Genomic DNA, 14,608 nt, shown 5'->3' with positions numbered 1-14,608 from the left:
CGTTGCGACTTTACTATATCTGACAATATTATTCTATGGGCCTATTTGAGAATTTTAAATTCTAAATTAATTTTTTTGCCATAAAAAGTAAGTATATTAAAAGAAGCAGAATAAAGATAAAATACATTATAAATTATCGTCCCTTGGTAAAAAGTTCTGTCCCGCGATTTTCAACAATCGATACTCAACTACTGACAGAAAAGACGCCATAAGTGAAACAAAACTGTCAACCTTAAATCAAAAAACCAATGCATGGACTTATATTATTAAAAAGAAAGACAAGAAAAACCAACGACAAGCATAAAACAAAAATTTGTGTACATAATAATTTAGAACTTATATTTACGCCCGCAGGAGTATTAATTCCACATTTCTTTAAAAACTATTTAATTTTAAATATTTTATTGTATTTAGAAGGTTATTCTAGAACTTAGGATATAAATAATTTTTAAAAGTTTGTCAAATTTGTTAAAGAGGGACTCTATGTAAATTAATGTTTCCGGTTTCACAGTCCTGCAGATACGCTGGTTTTCCAGTTCTGATCATCTTAAAGGCAAAGCAGTACATATGAAGCTATTTTCTATTCTTCATGGTTAAAATTTTATTATTGTTTAGATGTTGAGTTGTAAGATGTATATTGGGGATATGAAAAGAGAATTGTATGCATGTGTTTTTTAATTTTTGTAATTTTTTTATATAAACTTATATAAAAAATCATCATAGAATCGGAGTATATCATAAATACGTAATTGCATAATGATAAAATTAGGGATTTCACAAAGAAAGTATTTTATTTTTAGACAATTTTATAGGTGATATACATTTTTTAAGCGATACCAAGCTAGTTTTAATTTATTGTTGATGTCTGTTTCCAACTTTGTTGTTTCGTCGATGATTATAACCAGGTTTTTTGGCTCCGATTTAAAAGGAATGGGCTTGAGAAAAGGATTTGGAAGATAATTGACATATATCTTTGCAGATGCCCTCTTGCTTCTTTAATTTAATATATAAAAATTGCCTGGTATTTTATTGTATTGATGTTAAGATTATGATCATTGGCATAATTAAATATTCTATTTAAATCCTGATTCACTTTAAGGTTATTTCTAATATTGTATTGTAATGCTTGTATGTAACTAATCATAAGTTCCTATTTTGACTGCCTTTTGATTTGTATGAATATGTACTATTACTAATGACCTGCATGCAAAGATATGTTCCCAGAATAACTGCCTTGTTTATCACAAAACAGATTCGTTTGTATTTGTGATCTCCGAAAAAAATTTAATAGTTTTTATTATTAATATGCATTTTAATTTATTTTTAGTATTATCTGTAAATAACATACATGGGCGTGTAACTTTGAAATAAATAAAAACGGATAGACAAGTTTTGTGTTGTGCACAATTGGCAAGACTTGCAGGGTGGTTGTATGCATCCACACATCTATTACGGCGCTATTGTTTGTGACATAAAGTGGATCAGGTCACAATGCATCGAAAACCATTTATGTTAAGAAGGTCTTCTTACTCACCATCATGCGCTTCCACTCTACTGAAATAAATAAGTATGGCAGGCCGTCAAAGAGCGCGCTTCTGGAAAGAAGCAACAAACTCGCTGGCTATACTGGAGGCTTGACTTAACCTTGCCTCGGCAACCTTTGCTTTCAACAAATCCTACACAATCAACAGAAGGACACATACACAATCCTACACAATCAACCAATCGGATAGAGATATTATTAATATCTATTCAGACGGTTCCAAATCTAAAACAGTTTCGGGCTACGACATATACTCCAATTAAACATAATGCACTATGCCAACTGTCTTTTAAACCAAAACGTAGGGCATAATCCTGACGGCAGAACAAATAATCGGTAGCAGTGTTTAACTGATAAAACGGTGATTATCCACATAGAGAGGCAGTTCTTGCGCTGTCAACAGCATACCTCACGTCAGAGCTAGTGCAGCAATGCCATCCCATCCTCGTTGGAAGCTGTTTCCAAAAACAAAGTGGATCAAAGGAAATTGGACCGCCGACTCCTTTGCTAAAGGGCCAAAGCCCTTCGTGGATCTGACCATGGCGAATATCAAAGAACTATTAAAATCACTCACACACTTTTCAAAAAGCGGTGGGATAATACTCAATGCTGCAATTTGCCCCAGGAGGTTCTTAGCTACGTGGATGCAACTGGAAGCAATCCGTAAATTGTCTCTAGCTAAAGAGAAACTACGTCTTATAATAGGCTTCCTAACTGGTCACTGCTAATTAAAGGGTTATTTGTTTAAAATTAATCTGACCAGGAGTCCACTATGCAGGACATACAATCATAAAGACGAGACAATGGAGCACATACTTTGCGACTGCTCTGCTCTCTCATCAGGACATAGCAGCATTTTAGGCATATCCCACCCATTCCTTAAAAAGATCTGGGAGTCCCTTGTCGATATTGTTGCTCTCGTTGATTCGCTGGGCTGGATGATGAGCTGAGGGAGAAGTCCGCTATACCTTCACCAGAGGTACCTAATGGGCCTAGTGAGACCTAAGTACAGTGCAATTCCAGATACATAAATATAAATTACATATACAGAAAGTCATGAATTCGCTTCAATTTAGCTTTCGCAACAATCGCATTACGACTGTTGCCATTTGCCAGTTTTTGGAGGGTATTTACTCTGGTATCAATTGTGTTCGAGTGGTTGCAATGGCTTTCTGTGACTTCTCAAAACCTTTTGACTATATGAATCATCGCATTCCATTGAGGACGCTTCATCACTATGATTTTAGTATTTTCTTGGCTTGAATCGTATTTGTCGCTGAGAGTTTGCATTGGATCACAGACGTCAGACATATTAGTGAACACATGGGATATTTCTTAGGAATCAGTTTTAAACTCTTGTTTAGTGAATTATTCTTCTTTTAGTTATTTTATTCTCTAAATGACCTCGCTTCATTAAATATCACATGGAAGAGTAATTTGTTTGGAGATGATTATGGTGCTATTCATACCATCAACATCTATGCTCTTGGGAGGTTAAAATCCTGGTGTAGTTCCAATCTTCTATTGCTAAATGTCTCTTATGTCATTCAAATGTAAATTAAACTGTTTAATATATATCGTGCTAAATTTCCATGTTTTATGCTTAAAAGTGAACTAGGGTATTTGATGTCATAAGTATACAGTAGTTTTTAGCGATTGTGTACCCAAAACTTAAAAGAGTCAACTTTTGTATTACAAAGACGGGCTCTTAAATACATAATATATGGGCAATTGCTTCAGTTTAAACACTAGGGATTATTGTCACTTTTTAGAGACCAAAAAATGTTACTTTACGTATTTATTCTACACGCTTCTCTCATCCCAGAAAGCTCCCTACATGACTAGAAATGTTTTCAGTTTAATAGTGTCCATTCCCCATTCTGCACTGAGAAAAAAACAATATTTGTGAGAACATTAAGATCTACCAAAGAAACCATATCAATCATTTAATAGATTATTAGAGATTAGAAATAGTTTTTAATATATAGAAATATAATAATAGATATAGCTTTTATATATATAGCATTTTTTATATCGTAAGGTATATTTTGTGTTGCTTTGTCGACAATGAGGTTTTATGATAATAAAGCCTATTTTGAATTAAATCTTACCGTTTAGACCAGTAGAATATTCTCTTGCTATTTTTTATGTAGTTGGTATAAGTAGACAATATTTTAAGTTGCTTGTAACAACTTTTCTGGCAATACTAAATACAATATTATATATTTTATAATTAAATTAGTTAAATAAAATTAAAGATATTTATTGGTGTTTTCTTAGGTACAAACTTGTTGCATAAAACAAGTTGCATAAAAAATATTCGGCAGTCGATCTTAAGAAGAACTTAACCATGGGGCAATGACCTTCTGAAAAACTAAAAAATAATCAGATAAAAGGAAAGTAAACAAACTCATTATCATTACGGTTAAAAACCTTAAAATGCATAAAATTTTTAGTCGATTTTATAAAAACACGAAACGGCCGAATAATATAAATTGCCACCCTTAGGATCTTTTAAATGCAAAATTCTCTGAAGATGCAAATGTAAATTTTATTTGACTTGTCACACGAACACAAACAGAAACGCATTAACGTGAGGTGAAAAATCTTCCAAGGCAAGTTCGTAAACCTCTTTATATGTATATTTTTGCCTCTTTTACATGGCGTAGTGTGGTAAAATGGTACTTTGTTAAGATATCCCGGTGTTATTTTTTGTGAGATTTTTTTAATCATTTTACTTTTGATGATGACTTTTAAAACACCAATTAGGACGCATATTTCCATCTGAAGATTAGTGCTGTGATGTCAATCACGTGTAGGTGTTTATGGAAATAAATGAAATTTATTGGCAAGGTAGGCTCGTGTTGTTTAAAAGGGCAATGAATTTAATTTTGAAAGGTTATTTATAAGTTGGTGGGTCAATGGTACTTTTACAAGAGGTTTGGATTAAACGTTATTCAAGGCTATATATCAAATTCATTTTTATTCTGAAAGAACTGCCCAACTAAATACAGAATTCCAAATGAGCCGTTTTGATTTTTCGAAATTAATAAAAATATAATTAGCCATTAGAACCATAAATTTAAAAAGGATTTATGCTATAATATAATCCTTATATTATTTTTTAAACTTTACTTTCACTTTGCGAAAATGAAAAAAATAATGGAAGTAATTACTAGTATTTAGATGCACCATAACATGAAATATTACTTAAATATATTAAAAGTAGGATTATAGCACAAAATTTGCTCAAGCGTTAACTATTGTTTTTTTATTAAAAGGAATAGGAAGTATGAGCTTTATTTCCTTCTGTTTCTATTAACTGTTATTAGGAGAAATTGAATTAGATATTTAATATTTTGTAGAAACACTGATATTTTGGTAACGTTAATGAATATATCTATGGATATATAAATGTAAATGATTAACAGAACGAATTAAAAAAATCTTAAATAAGTTTCTTAGAAAATGTGCCAGCTGGTATATGACAATATATAATGACAATATTGAAACGGAATTCAGGAACACATTGGATAGAACACACTTAGTTCAGGAATAGATGTAGGAATAGAATTCGCCTTTATATTATAACCTAATTTCATTCTGTTACTTTCTAGGTGAAGTCCAAGGAGACTGGAGATACGAAGACTGACCGTCGCGCTTCTCAATAAAAGTGAAACGTACGCCAAATTGAACCATAACTGGATTTGCAAAGTGGCTCTTCGGCGCTTTTGATCATAAATGTACCTCGCTCTGATTGGCTACTCTGTATAAGGCAGTATTCTATCCTTATAATTAATATTGCAACAAGCAATAACACTATCAACTGTCAAACGGTGGATCGGGTCAATCATAGTGAGGTACAATTTTGACCTATAGCGCCGATGTGACTACATTCTGAAACTAGTTATTATTAAAATTACCACAACTCTCAAATAGGCTTCCAATTCAGTGCGAATTAATAATTCAACTATTCCATCAGGTAGAGGTGTTGTGTTGGGATTATTGATTCCCAGTAACTGACATAGGTACTTATTGGAATATTTGTGACTCAAAGATTCTTCCTTGATTTAAATATATGTCTGGGGGACGCCAAATCGGCATCTTCGTTCGGAATAGGATAAACCTCGGGCCACTTATTAAAGTAATCCATACCAGCAAGCCTATAACGATTTCTGGACCTGCTAGTAAGAAAAGGTCCTCTTAGGTAGATGGTAATTCATTCCAGAGGTGCACCAACAAGATACTGCTCTATTTTCCCCCTGGTCTGTATTCTTGGGCCCTTGATAAACTATCGGCCCCAGCGTGCAACATCTTCATGACTGTTTAACCTGTTAAACCTTTCTCTTACTTCTTTCAACGTCTTACTATTTCCAAAATATCGTTCGCCAACATCGGCATGGACAGCTTCAAGAACTTCTGAACACGTTTTTATCCGATTTCGAGGAAAGACCGTCAAGTATTTTCTTTTCCATCTACGCTCTCCTAGATTCTTTTTAACTTTAACAAGCCTCCTGCATGCAATAACTAACGAATTCCATCGAGCGAAATAACCTTTTAGTTCTGGATATTTGTCAGAAATATCTTTCCCATCTGTCCTTGAAATTTCTCTAGACTTCAGTTCATAAATAAAGCCAAATACTGTGCCATCTTACCAATCCCGTATTATACTAGCTGCTTCCCACCCTTTAGAAGTGTTAATGCTAATATAATGACAAGCAAATATCTCTAGCTGTTGTTTCAATTCCTTTTTAAGACGTTGACATATTTCAATCCAAGATCGTCTGGATAAAGCATCGGAATTTTGGTTATGTTTGCCTTTCCTATGTTCTATTGTAAATTGACACTCTTGAACCCGTTGCTATTGTGATTTAGAGTTTTTTGAGATAAGTTAGCAATTTCAGAGAAGTATGACCTATCCTAAGAATATGACCATTGACCAGCAAATATTTATGAAATTGTTCATTTGCTTTTACTGCTACCAATAGCTCTCGTCTGGTTACGTAATAGCGTTTTACTGAAATAATCAATCACTTGCTCGCCATCATCATATTTCGACGAAAGGACGGCTATAATTTCTACATTACTTGGTATCCAAAATAAAAATGTATCCAGAAATTCGATACGTTAAAGTTTGAGATATGCGTTGCTGTGCTGCTTTAGCCCTCGAAATGCTTCTTCAGACTTTGCTGACCAAAAAAATTCCATTTTGTCCTCCGTGACATGTATGTACAGGTTTAGCAAGGTTAGCGAAATTGTTTATAAATATTCTGTAATATGCATAAAGGTTCAGAAAGCTTCTCAACTGGTATTGGTTAGTTTGTCGTGGCTAGTTTTCCGTTACTTTTGTTATCTGGATGAGTTTTGACACAATTTTTTGATATTACATAGCCAAGGTATCGAACACTTTCGATAAGCTTTTTAAAGGTGGCTAGATCATTTTAGAGTTTAAAGGGCATGATTGTCAAAGTCCTTTTCTAGTCGAAAATATAGTCTTTTCCTTATTTTCTGGGTTCATTTTTGCCTGCCAGTATCCACTCTTTAGATCCAGCTTTAAAAACCATTCTCTTCCTAATAGCGTTTCCAGGGTCTTGTCAATCCTTGGTAGATAGGATTGGTAGATAACTGTCTTTCTTGGTAGTATCATTCAGTCACAAATCGTCAACATAAATCTGGTAGATCCCTTCAGAGCATACGCCAATATTTTCTTGTTATTTCACGTATTGATTATATCTTCTCAAGTTTATTATTCGGATCAAAACAATAGATTTCTTCTGCGTAATGCCTGATAATGCCTTTGCTGAGAAAAATCCTGAACCATATACTTTACAGCTTTTCATGAGCTGAATCAAAACCATTTCTTCCGCTTTTCCTCTAGTTGTGTGGCATTACCCACCACATCTGAATTTGCTGGTATCGTAATATTCTTAAATAACTTAACAACTTTGGTATATCTTTTATCTTCATCTGAATTAGTGCATAAAAATCTCTTCAGTTCTCGTCGTCAATATCCGATATACACATTCATTTGAAACTGCTGAGTATACATAATATCTAATCCTAATATGGTATCATCCATAATTCCTGCCATTGGTACTGGCTGTTGGAATATTGTTAAGACAATGGGGATTTTAGCTGCATGTAGTCCAATAATCAGGATACTTTTTAATTCACTGACTCCAGGATTAAATTTGATGCTGGTGAAATTTTATAGTGAGCTACGATAATCGACTTCACGATGGTACGGCTTGATCCTGCAGCGACCACCGTCTCAAATTCAGGACCGCATATTTTCCTGATACTACCAAACTCTCACCAGACGCGACAGCCCGTTTATTTGCATACGTGGGGCTTCTCATTACAATTCTCACAGCGGAATGGATATTACAAACTTCTTAAATACGCTTATGGTGAGCCATCCTTAGGGTGAAGTTAATATCTTGACCTCGAACTTCCTCAATAAAACAGTTTATAGAGATTTGTTCTCGAAACTTCTTTGGCGCGAAAGGGTAAGTCAGGTTTACTAATCAAGCAACGTCAGCCTCAAATTGTTAAAGACCTTCTTCGGTTTGTTGTATCCTAGATTTGAATTGGATTTAAATAATATCCTAGATCATCAATTCTATCATAGATTACACTTGTTGTAGATGGGCTTCACCGTATCTCATCTCTAACGTCCGCACCAAACGAAATTAAGCTGATTCTCAGATGGGACCATACTTAGTATTTCTGTAGCTTCTCCTCGCAGGCATAGTTTAAGATTGGATACCTTTTCTTCGTTATTCCAGCGGTTTCCCTTGGCAGCCACCTGGAATTGATTCAAGTAGTAGTCTTTTTTGCTGTCGAATTTTGGTGGCTTCACTTTGAAAGTCACCAAAAGGCTGTGGAGGACCACAATTTTGGCCTCCTAGATCACCTGACCTAAGCAACCTAGATTTTTTTTGCGGGGACACTTAAAAACTTTGGTAATACAGTAATTGTGACATTTGAAGAACTAAAAAATAAAAATAGTTGTCCAAATCAGAATAAAAAAAAATTAAAACAAAGTCGTGTGGGACTTATTAAGTATAAAATGCTTATCTCTTAAATTCTTTTAAACTAAGAAAACGGGGGATAATATGAGACTTATAAATACACACTCTTTCAAGTTTTTAAAGGCAATTGGGAAAATAGATTAAATGAAACTAAAAGTTATATATAATAAGGTGATAGTTCCTGGATATGATGCTGATCCACTCAACTCAGGGAAACACCTCTCCTCAATAAAATAGTACTATTTTTATACTAGAATTCATTACAGTGTACTTTTTAATTTGTTTTTCTTTATCACAATAATGCCAATATATTATATTAATTACTTTCTTCCACTTTTTTTTGTCTATACCATGTTTGTCATTTCTATCCATAATAGAATGAAGTCGTGTACGGCGCAAAAAGTATTTGCGCAGCGATTGCGGCGTAGCTTGCCCTAAATCTTTAGCCCGCTATCTTTTCTTTAATTTTTCTGTTCAATATGACATAAATACTCTCTCAAAAATTAATTTCACTATTTTCCCTGTTTTCTATTATTATATCTATCACTTATCTTACTTTTATGAACATAAAGCAAATTCTAAAAAAAGGTTCATCACTATAATCAGTTTACTTTTCCAGTATATCAAAAAATTTTAAAAATCAGTTAGGATAATTAATAGGATAATTCATTTTATTTATGTACCAACTTATTTAGAAACACTTCTTAGTTACCAACTTAATTGAATTATATACGAGTAAGTAAAAAAAAATATTTAAAAGCACCTGTAAGTAGTACTATATTAAAAAAATTATGAAGTCCATAGATAAAGCCAATTTCGATGTCAACTTTATTAAGGTTTAATGAGGACTAATTTAGTGTGAGTATAGCATTACCCAAGTCCTACAATAAATTCGGCTTAGATAAGAATATAATATTATGGCGTAAGTATTTTTTATTGGCTTAAAGAATACCTGCAGAAAAAAATTATTACACAGATAATTTATAAACCATTGTAGTAAGAGTGCACCCTAAAGTAGAACAATTTTCTGTTTTGCTGTTTTTCTTTCTCTGTATTGAGAAAAATATAAATGGTTCTGAAAATTCTCGGTACTAATTTCCCACACCCAATAGGAATAAGTTTTGAGCATATTGAGCATATACAAGAAACAGAAACAGAGTGACTTCAATAATAATGGCTTTAAAGATGAAGATGTCTGTAATTTAAAATGATTCAATGAGTGAAATTATTTCTTTTGCTAATAACTCTCTTTTTGTATAAAACCAACACGGGGAGTGCTTTAAAGGAAAACTTTTCTCGACCTGAAAGGTTGGTTACTATGCGGATTTTCTTGCTGATGTTTTAATATTACACAATATTAATGATTACATAATACAAAAAAAAAATAGTAAATAAAAATAAATTTTTAAGTAGAATAAGCACATTCACTATGTCACCAATAAAATTAGAACTTTCTTAAACAAACTTAAAGAATTAAAAAAGTACTTTGGCATCAAATATTTGAACATGTTTAACTTATGATATGGTCGAAGGGAGTTTTTAAAAGCTTACTCACAATCACTTCGTCTTATGCAAAAATAAGTAAATATCCTATTTTGCACCAAAACCATTGTATACTAATATGATCGAGTATCATTTACTAAAAAGTAAGAAAAAAATAAATTAGTACTGCCTATTATGAACTATTGCAATATTGTCTTTATCCTTGTTTATAAAATCACTTGGTTTCGTTTGTTGATTGCATGGTATCTCCTCCCCTTCTTAATAGTGCTTATCTACATGAAAAATTGACTTTTTGAAGAGATGAGCACAACGTTGATCCAAGGTGTATAAATAATTTGTCCGTTCCTTGTTTTCGTTCAGCCTTTTTTCACAAATGTTTTTTTATTGCTGTTTCAGTGCTTAATTAGTAAACTTCCGAATTTACTTCTTTGTGCATGTACATTGCTGGCATTGCATTCTTATAAAATAATTTCGGTCATTATAATTTTTCATAATAAGTTTTAACAAACAAAATTTCTTCTTACGAGTTTCATTTAATAAAACAACATGAAAAAGGTTATTTAACCATCCGCACCTTGAAATAAGCAAAATAAATCATCGTATTATAGCGGCTATCCTAATTAAACTTGGAGGTCAGCATCTACAGATGATACTGTAATTTATTGATTTTTAATATTATAGTATTAAATTGTGCCATTTTAACAATGAATAGCTCAATATATTATTGAAAATTTCTATTTTGCTTAATTAAGTTGATGTAATAAGTCTAAAAGATACAAGAAAATGAAAATGATTACTTTACGGTTATATACATACCTCAAAAGCTGACGTATAACATTGCAAGAGCGTCACAGCAGAAAAATAAATCCAAATCTTCATTTCAGTTTCTGAAAAAAGAAAAGAATAGTTAAAATAATGAATAGCATATGGATACTTATTAGTTTTGACCTCTCCAGCTAACATAAATTAAAAAAAAAACATTTAATTATAAGGAAAAAGGTGTGATCGCACAGAGTGATATCATCCCGTTGTAAATTTTATTGTTGTAATGTGCGTATTTTTTCTTCACGCGTGTAATTTTTTCACTCCAAAGTTATAATCAATTTTATAGTAAAGATTGAGATTGAAATTGCGTATAAGTTAAAAAAAATATTTATTTTATTGGCAAATTTTCTGAGCTTCATACATTTTGCAAAATAAGTTTGTTAAAAATAAAATTAAATTTAGAAAAATTGTAAAATTTAGAATATATATGAATATACGTTTTGTTCCGCCTTATTACTTAAACAGTTACACATTTTTAAAAATGTATGAACTCAATCTTGTTTATGTTATAAAAAACTTATTTTAATGTATTTTTATTAATTTTCTAGAAAAATCCAGTTTAAAAATAATTGTGTGTGCATAAAAAAAGATAAAGTATTCCTTAAGGATTAACAATACTTCTGCTGTTTTATCTACCAAGTATCAATATCCAGAAAATTAAGACGATGAATGAAAATTATGATAACAACTTTTCATTAGTATTTGACATTATGATCTTACTGCTAATTTAGTGTTAAACTTAGCATACTAAGAAACTACTTTATTCCTAATATTGCAGTATACCCTAATTTTTCTAGTTAAAATGTCAAATAATAAAATGGTGGTGGATACAAAAAAGTATTTTTTTTATTTCAGTTTTCAACACTTTTAAAATTATTAAAATAGCCGCTTTAGTCATTCTCTAGATAAGTTTTAACAATTCGGAACAAAGTCCTTCTTTAGGCTTGATCTGTAAATCGACCCATGATACGGCCTTTTCAAAAAGGTCTAGGGCAATAAAAAAAATTTTTTGCTGAGCAAAACAGATTAAAGCTAGATTTTCTACGGTTGCTTTTACTTTTCCTTAATAAGAAGAACCATAGGATAATCGAATGAAGAGATTAGTGGCTACTCTCTAGCCAACGCAATTCAACTAGGTTCCGATTTAGCCTAAAAAAGAATAATATAGAACTAACAAGATATATCTAAACCATCTACTTTATATAGATGATTTAAAAATTCTTGCGGCAACACAAAATTAACTAAAACAGATGCTTCCGATAGTGGAAGGATTCTCTGATAATACAGGAATGACCTTTCGACTGGATAAGGATAACTGTAAATACTATTAAGAGTGAACTACAAGCAGCTGACTTTCAAATAGAAAATAATCAGATACTTAATGCTATGAACGAATAAGAATCCTACAAACAGCTAGGAATGAAGCAGGCACAAAGAATAGACCATAGAACTATAAAGAGTGAGCTAACTAACTAAGTTCACTACTTAGATATAAGAATGCGGCGACTGCTTAAAATACGTCTTAATTGGAGAAACTTATTTAAAACTATTAATACATTTGCAGTAAGTTCACTGACTTAATTTTTTAGTATTACAAGATGGACTAAAATGGACATCAAAAATTTGCAAAGAATAGCTAGAACATTTTTAACGAAAGCCAATAAGCATCACCCGTGCAGTGTCGTATAACTTATTACTCTACCTCGACATATGGGACGAAGAGGAATCACCGACATAGGAAGCAAGTGACTCAGCAAATTAATATCTTGCAATCCTTTTTTCCTAAAAAAGGCTGAAATATGAGAAAAAGCAAGCAAACGCTTCAACACCATTTAAACTCCAGGAGTTTGAGCTACCCATTCACAATAGAATCAAGTAATAAAAAATGCAATCTTGATGGAAAAACCACGACATGGAAGGCATATTGACGACGTTCAACAAGAGTATATCGACATAGCAGTGTAGAACTATTGGTTAACTTCGGCGCAGCTTTTTCCTGAAACTAAAAGGGTTCTTCTGGCTATCCAAGATCAAGTAATATCAACAAAAAATTAACTAAAGTTTTATCGTAGGTGACCCGATGGTGGAAATTGAGAGATATATAAATGTGAGGCAACGGACTTCAGCAGCAATCTTATAACTTTAAGCCGGAACCAGTAATTAAAAATGAGTTATAATTAAAAACACAAACTGTATTGGGATCGTACTGTACTCAATCGAAAAAATTTCTAGAAAGACAACCCTTATTGATGTAGCTACTCCTAATAGTAACAACTTAAGAGCGAAACATAATGAAAGATTGTTAAATACAGAGATCTAGATTACCAGATAAGTAGACAATGGAAAGTGAAGTGCGGATAATTCGAATTACTGTCAACAATAAGAGTATTACCAATGAGTCTGATCAAATACATAAAACAGATCAACCTTAAGGAAAGCATCTATAAGCTAATGCAGAAGTCAACGCTATTATCCAATCGTCTGAAAGTTCGTAGAAAACGCAGATAACGTCAACTAGTTTAAGAAACATATTATGTAATTTTAGTTTAAGTGTATTATTTGTTAATAAAGCTAAAGAACAGAGTTAGATAACATCTAAAAGACTTCGTTAAACCTTCATCCTTCCGATATCTGAAATATCTGGTATAAGTGAATGAGCCTTCCTTTCCCAGGAGGGAGTGCAATTGCCATTTGGCATGAAATCTATAATAATAACATACAAAAATAAATCTCTATAATCTATCATAAAATAAGATGATGTGTGGGCACAAGATGTTATAATTATTGGCGGAATTATCTATTAAAGCAAGAAGATTGGGGAAAGGGCGAGACGTAATTTTTAATATGGTTAGAGAAAGCTGAGATAAAGCAGACTTAAAGGGTAGAGGGTATACCATTAAAGACTTATACCATTAACCAGGTCATATGCAAAATATCTTTCAAATTTTGCTGATTGATGTCTAGGTATAATGATCCCATTAAATCACAAATTAAGTGTATTAATATCCGTCCTGAATGTGATTTTTTAAAATAAACATTGAGGAGGTTATCTTAATTATTGAACAGAATGACAACAATGAGTCAGAACAAAGGGCAGAAACGAGTAATAAATTTAAGTGTCACCTGCCTACTTTTATACTTTGCAGTGTTTTAAATTTTAGAAAATTTGGAAATATATAGAATAAAGAAAATTGGTCCCAAAATTGATCCCTGAGTTTTGATGAAAACCCAGGTATCCTAAAACTAGCAATAACCTATCTTGATATATGGTATCAAATGTCTTGGAATAATCGAGTAAAACTAGAATAGTGTAATTAAAGGGTAATTATAAATAAATCTAAAAATTTCATTCGTTTCATTAAGTTCAATTAATTTCATTTTATTCGTTTCATTATCAACCGTTCAGACTCTACATAGTCTACAATTTGATTTCTTAGGACTGGTTCAATAACTTTAAATAATATTGAAAGAATGGAAATAGGCCCTAAGTTATTAAAACCCTTTACAATATGAGTTTTCGGTATTGCCACAATATCACCCAGTTTCCATTCAAAAGAAAAAAATAGAATTTACTATTAGATTTTACTATTACTATTACTACAACAATATATTTTAAAATAAAGGGAAAATTAAATATTTAAAATTTTATATGTATTTCATCAGAACCAGCCCTAGTTTTAATTTGGGTTGAATACTTAGACAC

The 14,608-nt window shown here is 32.0% G+C and overlaps 1 protein-coding gene across 3 annotated transcripts in view; it reads right to left on the bottom strand.

Moving 5' to 3' along the window:
• The window catches only part of LOC126736456 (A disintegrin and metalloproteinase with thrombospondin motifs 16), a 161,636-nt gene that overhangs the window by 122,332 nt on the left and 24,696 nt on the right, over positions 1-14,608 (bottom strand). For all 3 annotated transcript variants that reach the window (XM_050440810.1, XM_050440809.1, XM_050440811.1), the window contains exon 2: positions 10,897-10,967. In XM_050440810.1, coding sequence (XP_050296767.1) covers positions 10,897-10,959 — 63 coding nt within the window. In that variant the 5' untranslated portion in view covers positions 10,960-10,967. The remainder of the gene's footprint in view (positions 1-10,896; positions 10,968-14,608) is intronic.

This window comes from Anthonomus grandis, chromosome 5, assembly GCF_022605725.1.
Source record: "Anthonomus grandis grandis chromosome 5, icAntGran1.3, whole genome shotgun sequence".
In the NCBI taxonomy this organism is placed as follows: domain Eukaryota; kingdom Metazoa; phylum Arthropoda; class Insecta; order Coleoptera; family Curculionidae; genus Anthonomus; species Anthonomus grandis.
This window is presented reverse-complemented; position numbering and strand designations above follow the sequence as displayed.